The sequence below is a fragment of the Arvicanthis niloticus genome, chromosome 18 (genome assembly GCF_011762505.2).
Source record: "Arvicanthis niloticus isolate mArvNil1 chromosome 18, mArvNil1.pat.X, whole genome shotgun sequence".
Classification (NCBI taxonomy): Eukaryota; Metazoa; Chordata; class Mammalia; order Rodentia; family Muridae; genus Arvicanthis; species Arvicanthis niloticus.
Window position 1 is genome coordinate 18,436,717 of NC_047675.1, and position 10,314 is coordinate 18,447,030.

Sequence of the window (10,314 nt, forward strand, 5' to 3'; positions counted from 1 at the left end):
TGGTTGCATGTTGGATCCGGCTGTGGGCTGAGTGGGATCTGCAGGATCCTTGTCCAGCTGGGGGTGGAGGGAAAGGACTTCTCTGAAGACCTTAAGTGTTATATACAGCTCTTTTAGACGAAGGCCTTCTCTGACAATCTTCAATGAAAGGGCTCTCTGAAACAATCTTAGCTTGAGCACATAGCTTTACTCGGGGGAGGTTTGTACGCAGACACTTTATTTCTGGTAAACTAGAGCTATACTATGAACCTTGGAAAGTGGGGTGGGTTTTTCTTAGAGTGAAGTTTCATTGGCTGAGGCTTAAGGTATTGGGGACATCTCATTTTCATTGGAGAGGCTTTCCCAGAAGTTGAATCTACAATTTCACCAGGGATTACATGACATCCCTCAGGTAGGGTTTGAGTTGGGGTCCCCAGATCAGGTGGAGAAGAGGAAGTACCACCTTCATTTTCACTGAGCTCAGGAAAGCTATCTGTACATGGTAGCCTTAGTATTGAGGTGCAGCACCAGTGTATGGTGGGGATGTGCCTGCAGAGGACAAATGAGGGTGCTGGTCTGGAAGTGGCATGCAGCAGTTGTAAGCCTCTTGATAGGGGTGCTGAGAACCAAACCCGGGGTCTCCAGAAGAGCAACAAGTATGTTTACCCACTGAGCCATGTTGGAGGACCTGGTGACTGGAACGCAAATTGTTAGACTTGGCAGCAAGTGCCTTTTTCTGCTGGGCCATGTCACTGGCAGTAAATATTCTGAATATTACTGTTGTAAATTTTCTGGAATCTTCCTCATTTCCCTTGATTTGTAGGGTTCTCCACTATTGGTTTGTTTCTAAGATACAGAGTTAAGTTGATGAATTGCTAAGGAAAAGAATCTTCCTACAAAGTCCACTTAGTTTTAGGGGAGGAGGTTATGTTATCCTGTATTATGTTTTGTTTTGTTTTGTTTTGTTTTGTTTTGTTTTGTTTTGTTTAAAACAAGGTCTCAGTGGCTGGAGAGATGTCTCAGCAGTTAAGAGTACCAACTGTTCTTCCAAAGGTCCTGAGTTCAATTGCCAGCAACCACATGGTGGCTCATAACCATTTGGTGCCCTCTGCTGGTGTGTCTGAAGACAGCTATAATGTACTCATGTACATAAATAAATGAATCTTTAAAAAACAAACAAACAAACAAACAAAACAAAACAAAACAAAACACCAAACACCAAGGTCTCACACTGTAGCTCAGGCTGACCTAGAACTCACTATGTAGGCTGGACTGTCCTCAGATTCAGAATATTCTCTCTGCATCAGCCTGGTGATTAAGTTACAGGTTGTAAATTCACTTTAACCTGAAGCTTCATAAGAACAGAGTATAAGAGAAGTCCTAGAGACTAAAAAATAGGATATTAGATGAAATGCTTAGAGGTATGGGCAATATACTCACTGTGATAAATGAACGGTCATCCTATCAAGACGTAATGTGGGTTTGTCTGTTGGGGACGTAGCCAGGGACACAATGCTTATGTAGCATTCGCAGGCCCTAATTCAGTCCCAGCATTACTCAAGAAAAGACACAGACAGCATATGTATTCAAGAGACAAGAAGGAACTGCTCAGAACACAGCTTTAGACTGCAAAGAAACAATCATAGTTCAAAACCATTGATCTTAATATTATTCATTTGAATTCTGAATTTATGATATAGAAAAATACAATTTAATGATATATAATGTAGTTAATATGCATAATGAATACACAAAAGCGTGGAATTCTGAGACCTATGTTTTATTCCTAACTCTTGATGTTATTAGATGGCTTTATAAAGTTAACTATAACTTCTCTGATGCTCAAGTCCTTCATTTTGAAAATATAAATAGTATCTCAAAAATATTTTTCAAGAACTAAAATAAAATATATATGTAATGTTCTAAGGCCAGTATTTGATATATACTTATTGTAAGCCAGATATTATTATAAGACACTTGAATTGTCTCATTTTCTCTTCATCAGAGACTTTGAAGGAAATATTGTCACCCCACTTCATAGATCACAAAAGAGACTCAAACATATTACTGATTTACCTGAGTTCCCATAGCTGGGAAATATGACTCCAGAAGGTGACTTCAAAGTGGACTAGACCGTCTGTCGTGCCTCCTACGGATACCATGAATAATAGTTCTTCATCTTCTGCTCCAGTTGTTCCACTTAATTTAAGATTCACCTCATTTCTGTTTTAGTTCACTCCTGTCACTGTGACAGGTAGTGTGACCCAAGGCAACTGAGGGAAAGAAAGGTTGGCTTTCTGGTTCCAGGCTCATCATCAGGAGAAGTTAAAGCAGGAGCTCCTGCAGGAGTGTGAAGGCAGGGCTGCCTGCTATTCCATGAAATGTTATCCCTGACCAAGAAACTCATACTCAAGGAACTGCAGCATAAACCATGGAGAAAGGCTTCCTGACACCTCAGTCCTTGCTCACTAACTTACTTAGAGACTCATGCTCAGCTGGCTGAAATACAGTTCAGGATCACCTGATTCCCAGGGATGGTTCCACCTACAATGGACTGGGCACTTCTACCATTAACTAGCAGTCAAGACAGTCCTTCCACAGACATGCCCATAAGCCAGTCTGATCTAGGCAGTTCTTCAATAAAGAGTCTCCAATTCTAGGTTGCATCTGCCAAGTTGGCAGTTACAAATAACCAGAGGACAAAAGCAAATGTGTTTATATAGTATTTCAGTAGCCTGATTAGACTGGAGTGGCCCTTTTTTAATATAGTTATTCATATTGTTGAAGGTTGTTCAAAAATAGATATTTTAAAGAAATTTTATATCAGAAATCAAAGAAATGACCTTATACTTAATAGTGTGAACTGTCTAACTATCTTTGTTTGTTTGTTTGTTGTTTGTTTACAGGTTGGGGGTGCATTTGCTCCTCCTTTGAAAGACTTATGTAGATTCCTGAAAGAAAATTCAGAATATGGAGTAGCTCCGGAATGGGGAGATGTCGTTAAGCAGTCTGTGAGTATCTCACAAGTATGCCATGTTAGAGATCAAACCGTTTGAATATGCCTTAGATTAAGCTCTCTTTTCAGAATAAGAACTTCATGCACATCTACAATTGCTTTCAGCTTTCAGTTTTCTTTTTCAGAATGTGTAATTGATAATAAGATAGAATTCAGACCAGGAATACTTCCCTTTTTATTGCAAATATTGTGTTTGGATACTGTTACAAAGAATAATCAAATAGGTATGCAAAGAAACTTATGTAACATGGAAGTCACCATGGAAGGGTCTCTAACTCATGGAAGGGTAGATAGCTCAGGCTGGCTTTGAACTCCAGATCTGCATCAGCTTCCTATGCACTGGAATTACACTACATCATAGTATAATAGTAAAATGACGGATAACAAACCAATGGACTTTTATATATTAGAATTCTATATAACTACTTAAAAATTATATCTTAGAAGAATATGTGGGGTCAAGAGAAAAAATGTTGGCAACACAGTGTCTTCATAGTTAAGACCTTGGGCTGTTAGAGCCTAACTATATAGCAAATATTTACTATTTCTATAGGTGTTCAAATGGAAAAGGCAAGCTGTGAGACTAAATTCAATGTGACTGTTTTTATTTTGGAAAGGAGAGAGAAGAATCATAGAATCAGTACAAAGCAGATGCTGCGCTGTGCAGTCTAAGTGCTGGCAGTGCTGGGCTAGGGAGTGAGAGGAACAGGTCTATTCTGTGTTCATTGCTGCGCTTTCTGCAGCGAGCCACAATGCTTCTAAAGAGAAAAACCAAGCAAAAGCTAGTCCCACTCGCTTGCCCCTTAAACTGAAACTGACATATGCACTTCCACAGGCAGTGGCCACTAAGCACATGGATCAAAGTGTGCTCAGGTTAAAAAAAAATCATACTTTCTGGGAACTTGGAAGCATAGTTTGAGAAAGAGAGAGAGAGAGAGAGAGAGAGAGAGAGAGAGAGAGAGAGAGAGAGAATATAACACATCTCAATTTTTGTTCATTACATAATGAAGTGAAGATTTTTAGGTCATGTAATTAGCCTATATTACTAAAATTCATGTGGCCTCTAGAAATTTTTAAACTATGTAGGTAACATTTCAACTGGAGGGTGCTGTTACAAAGATTATAAGATAAAACTTTGAGGAATTTGTATCCCAGAAGACCCTACGAGAATGCCATAAAGGCAGCACAGATGGTCATTTGTCCTGGGCCTGGTCATGCTATCAGCAGGTTCCACTGCTGTTTTCAGCCCTCATCTTTCTTCCTTTTTTAAATTTTTAACTGCTTATCACCAATATATAATTTGAATGGCTATATAGCAAATACAGAACCAGATATTTTGAATATAATATTTTGTTAAGCCTCCTGCCTGTCATTAGCATTTACAAATGATAGGTATGTACTCATACATTGAGCACCCATGTATCCAGATAATAATGAATAATAATGTCTTCCCCTTTGGCACAGTGTATCTGCTGTATCTTGGCTCTGTTTGCCTTCTTTCCAAGGTGACAGTCAAGAGTGATTGGAAGCATCTCAATTTCGCCTCAGCCTTTGCGTATGCCCCCTCCCTTCCCAGATCAGAAGGGCTGAGCAAGTGGTGATGTGAACAGGAAGGGTTATGAGGATACCTTGATAACATTTCTTTGGCCCTGAGGTTTTCTGTCCTACAAACTTAAACTTCACAGTATAAACAAAATTAAATGCCTCTTTCCATTCTTTTATATAATTAAAAAAAAAATGGACATGGGAATAGCTGATTGAAGCCACCACTTAGATTAAAGTTATACCTGTCATAATTATTTCATACCAATTCAGAATAAGCTATTTGATAAGAAGCTATTTGGTACTGATTTTATCTTCACATAGCTTTTGTTAATGAATATGTATTTTCTCCAGGGGTTTCTTCCAGAAAGTATGTTTGAACGTATTCTCACTGGTCCTGTTGTGAGAGAGGAAGTAAGCAGGCGGGGGAGAAGGCCTAAGAGTGGAGTTGCCAAGGCTACGGCAGTGGCAGCAGCTTCTGCCAGCCGAGCGACAGGCAATCCTTTGCTGGCCAATGGATTACTTCCAGGTGTGGATCTCTCAGCTCTTCAGGCCTTACAACAAAACCTGCAGAACCTGCAGTCACTGCAAGTGACGGCAGGGCTGATGGGCATGCCTGCCGGCCTTTCTTCTGGAGGAGAAACTAAAAACATGGCTGCTATGTTCCCCATGCTGTTCTCAGGAATGGCTGGGTTACCAAATCTGCTAGGCATGGGAGGACTCCTGTCAAAGACTGCAGAATCTGGGGCGGAAGAAAAACGAGGAAATGACTGTAAGGAGCTAGAAGGAAAGAAAGAGAGGACAGAGAGCCAAAGTTCAGAGAATGGAGAACGCTGTGTGCCAGGTTCTCCTTCGACTTCCTCCACGGCTGCATTGAGTTCAGCTGCAGCTGCCAAGCCCATAGCTCTTAACCCACTGTTGCTGTCTAACATACTTTACCCAGGGATGCTGCTCACTCCAGGCCTTAATCTTCATCTTCCAACCTTGTCTCAGTCCAATACTTTTGATGTACAGAAAAACAAAAGTAGCGACTTAGATTCATCTAAGTCAGTCGAAACAAAGGAAGAAGATTCCAGAGTTAGAGATCAGGAAGAGAAAGGGGGAACTGAGCCTAGTCCTCTCAACGAGAACAGCACAGACGAGGGTTCAGAGAGAGCTTCCTCGGGGTCTGACAGCTCATCGTCGTCATCTGAGGATTCAGACTCAAGCAATGAAGACTGACTAGGGACTCTGCAACCTCATCCTGAACTGGTTTTGCCTTTTCTTTAATTACTAACTGTAAATATCCCAGTGTTGAGTGCATCAATAACTTACTGACAGAACATTTCAGTTGTTTGTTTAGAAGTGCAAACTGCTTTCAGAGATGTTTTGCATGTCCTCTTTCTTAAGATCCATAAGTTTCTGAACTCGATGTACTATCAGATACATACACGTATAAAGTTACAACAAAAGGCATTATAATTTTGTTGGGGGTTAATTTTATGAAAATGATGCTCAATAAGAGTTGTATATTTAATATATTTGCAGTGAACACAGAATACTTTATGCATATTACTGATTTAATTTGAATATAGTTTTACAGCCTCCTTGACACCTATAATTTACAGATCAAAACTCAGCAATAATGTGGGCAGCTAATGAATGTCATGAAAGCTGTAGACTCTCCATCACCATCCACTGCTTTAATTACATGAAAAGGCTCTAGTGTCGCCATGCACTGCTGATGTCTCCAATTCAGGTACAAGTATGTTTTAAAGAAGAAATACGTTTCCCAATCAGCCAATTTATCTGGCTACCTGTTACCTCAGCTGAGTTAGTTTAGGAAGTTTACATTCGTTTCTAATTCTGTGCTTGTTTTCAGGGGTTTTTAAACACATCCTATATATCATGTCAATCTGGCAAGGACCATGACTTGCATTTTACTGAGCTTAACTCAGAAATCAGTAAAAATGAAGTCATAAAATACTCTTGTGTCATATGGCTTTGGTACCCTGTATACATACATTAAAACTTTTCAAAGTTTGGCCTCCTATTAAAAATAATTATGTCTCAGATGAATAATGTCTTGTTTCCAGGGTTCAGAAAGGCAAACTCATGAAATGCCACTGAGAACTTTGAACACAGTGCCCTTCACGTACAGGAAAGTGTTTGTTTGCTTTATTTGTATAGGTTTCTGTTTGTGTCTTATGTCCTGGAAATATTCCAAAATAACAGGTAATAGTAGTCAAGTAATATGCAGATAGTCTGAATTAATTGAGTTTCTAGGAGTAAGAAGTCAGCATGTTACCCAGAGTCAGTGTTGGGCTATCAGTTTATAATAAATGCTGAAACGCCCACTTTGAAAATGCACTTTGACTAATCTCAAAACGATGTACAAATTATACCTATGAAGTCCAAGGCTTCTGTTGTGTTTCTTACAACCCTTTGTCGTGTACAATCTGTCTGGTATTTGATTTGTGATATCATTTCTCCTGCTAAAGCTGCTATCATTCTGACAAGGTAGAGGTCCAAGGTTTACCTTTATATACATTGGAAACAATTAGAACAGACTTAGACATTCTAAGGAGAGATAAATATTAGCATTTTCCTCGTGTCTAAATAAATCATGCTAAAGTTTGCAAGGTGGTAAATTTGGGAGGAGTACCACAGTTCTTCCTGTTGGAAAACTGACTTCCAGTATGTTTCAATAGAGCCGTTGTTTGTCATGGACTAAGCGATTGTACTGGGTTTTCCAAAACCTTTACCAGTAAATTATGTTTCTGTATGTAAAAACGTAACCCATTATTAGACAACGTTATATGTATTTACCAAATTATGTAAGTTCCATTGGGATTGTATTATTAATTTTTGTATTTTCTCAAAATAGTACTTTGAATTGATAGTTCTTTATGCAATGTCTTAGCAATAGTCACTGTAATGCCCATCCAGGAGCAGTGGGTAGTAATCCTTCCTCATGAAAATGGTATACTACATATTTACTGTGTTCCCTTTGCAGTATTGCACTTTTGTTTAACTAGAACATACCTGTGAGATAGCCAAAGTTTTTTCAGACAGTTCCCTTGGTTTGCAGTGGAGTGTTTCGATACCACCCGCATCCCGTTCTGCCTCTAGGTCTACCCGTATGACCTTTATTCCTCTTTCCCAATTAAAAGAAAAAAATGAGGTTAAAAAAAACTTAGATCTTGTCATTAAAATCTAATTTATAGCAAAATCTATGAGATAAAGTATTTTCCTAATTATGGTCTAATAAATTTGGGTAACATCCTAGTGATTCTCTTTCTATATATAAGTCAGTTACCGTTTTCAAAGCATAAGGCTAATATTAACTTTAAACATTCTCTTGGGTTTTAAGACATGCCTTTGTAGATTGATTGGGGGAAGGTGGTCCAGGCGTCAGCTAAGAAAACCATGCAGATCTGGAAATGTGAAGTTAAGGGTGGTAGGAACTGAGCTGATGGAGTCACTGCAGCTGAAAGGCTATCCCAGTACGTGTTGGTAGTCACTGAGAGAGTTAGGGCTGGCGTTGCCTTGTGTTTTACCCCTTGTTTCAGGTCTCATGACTCAGTCTCAGTCCAAGTTTTCTTTTGGACATTTGCAATATTTACCAGTTGTGTTTTGTGTAGTCTAAATTTGCTTTCTGTAGTTGAGCAAACGTCTTAAAAAGTCATTTGTAATTTATTAAATTACTTTCTATGATGTTCTATAGAGCAAATGGAAGTTTAATTATTTTTTATTAAACATATTCTTTGACTACCCATGATGTCAGCCTCTGTACATGACAGTACTTTTTCACTTGAGTTTTATATATAATTTAATCTCACTCAAGTTATAAAAGAAACCATAGTTATAAATCTTTTATATCACTGTGTACTTTACAGGAAATGTGGATGTTGGTGGTGGTATAGTTTTTCGCTGGGTATTTGTCACCTAGGCTGACCTCAAACTCAGGGCTCAGTGATATTTAAGGGATTGAAATTTTCTATATTTATATCTACGATAGTATCTTAAATGCCAGGTTTTCGTTTGCAGTTCATTGATGGTTCACTTGTATTGATGTCTGCATAAATAGGAAATAGCTTCGTTTGGAGTATTAAGTATTAAAGCCCATGTCTATAAAGCAACCTCCACCTTATGTGAAAAACCGTGTTTCCTTTCTTCCCCTTGTACCCCTAAAACTTCCAAGAGGACTAAAAAGACGACAAGCCCCCCCCTTGCGCAGGACTTCATTTTGGAAATCAATAATTAGCTCCGGGCCGTAAGAATTTCTTCTGACTCAGTGCTGTTTTTGGCAGTATGTTTTGGAAACATTTAATAAACACCTTCTCTCATTATGGAGGTAAAACCCTAAACACTTAGAGCTGTACCAACCTGGACATTTTTGAGAAAACACATACTGTGTTTACATGTATACAAAGTGACATATTTCAGATTTTGTGAAGGGAATTGTGATTAAATTGTGAGGGGAATTGTGATTAAATGGTGGTCATCCTGGTTTAGGGTAGCCTTCCAAGAAAAGGACAGGACAAAGACAACTATGGAAGACGGCTCTGTAACAGGCAGTAATGGGAGGGGTTTTAGTGACCCCTAGCTCAGGAACACCCAGGAACACCCAGGACGGGACCGTTGCTAGGAACGGGAGAGGTGCAGAGCAGATCGCTTCAGGGCCTCTCTGGGGCACACCACCAGCATCTCCATAGAGCTTCCAGCCTCAGTCCTGAAGTCTTGTTTTAAGACTTCCACTTTGTGACATTAGAGAAAAAGCATCCATTTTCATATTAAATTATATTTCATAATATTGGCGTAAGTACAAGTATGGACGTCTGTCAGGAGTCCTGCAGTGTAGAAAGAAAACACTTGCACCCATCCCTAAAATTGTACTTAATTTCTAGCACTAACTGAGCCTCCTCTTTCTGTTACTTAAGAGGCTGAGAATCGAACCCAGGGCCTCACACATGCTAGGCAGGCTCTCTGCCACTGAGCTATACTGAGCACACATCCTGTTTTCCTCCATATCTAAGGATTTTAGTTTATGTTGCCAGGCTCGTAGAGAAACTTTTACTTTAAATTGTTCCTGTCTTTGGTGAAAAATAAGACATGCGTATCTGAAAATCTGGGGGGAGAGACCGAAGCACAGGCAAGAGTCACCCAGAGTGCTCACAGTGATGGATGTACCTTGATCCTTAATGACCTTCACACTCAGACCTGAGAGCTAATCTTTGCTTTCTGTGTATTGTCTGACTACGCAATAAGAGTGGAACTGAGGGATAGTGCATGTGTTACCTCATGCCTATAATCCCAGGCCCCCAAAGACGTCCTGCCTCAAGTGGGGGGAAGAAGAGAAGGCAAGGAAACTGTACATTGTATTTTGCAGCCTGCTTTTTTCTGCCCTTTAAAGTCAGGTCTCCTGTAGCCCAGTCTGGTCTGGAGCTTACTATGCAGGCAGCGATACTCCTCCCTCCAGCTGCCAAGTGCTGGGATTACACAACTGGTGTAGTTATGCTGTGAGTCGAACACAGTTATTCCCGAATGCCATGTGAGCAGTCTGCCAACTGAACCACATCTCCTAGCATCCTGCTTACTGCATTTACTGTATCATGATTACATTTCCATGCCATTAAAGAAGCTTACGTGCTGTAAGGACTTGTACTGTCCCACTATACTGTTTAAGTAATGCCTACATTTAAAATGAGTTTTTAGTATTGGGCTAGTTAAATGTAATACGTTAATAGTTCAGTGTTTAAGGCTTTGTTACTCCTCTTGTGTTTTCTGTTTTTGAT

General features: G+C 39.5%; 1 protein-coding gene across 17 annotated transcripts in view; it reads left to right on the top strand.

Annotated features, from left to right (window-relative positions):
* Chd9 (chromodomain helicase DNA binding protein 9) overlaps positions 1-8,297 on the top strand; it is a 214,173-nt gene extending 205,876 nt beyond the window's left edge. For all 17 annotated transcript variants that reach the window (XM_076915591.1, XM_076915599.1, XM_076915600.1 and 14 more), the window contains 2 exons: positions 2,886-2,990; positions 4,892-8,297. In XM_076915591.1, coding sequence (XP_076771706.1) covers positions 2,886-2,990; positions 4,892-5,758 — 972 coding nt within the window. In that variant the 3' untranslated portion in view covers positions 5,759-8,297. The remainder of the gene's footprint in view (positions 1-2,885; positions 2,991-4,891) is intronic.
* The last annotated feature ends 2,017 nt before the right edge of the window (positions 8,298-10,314 follow it).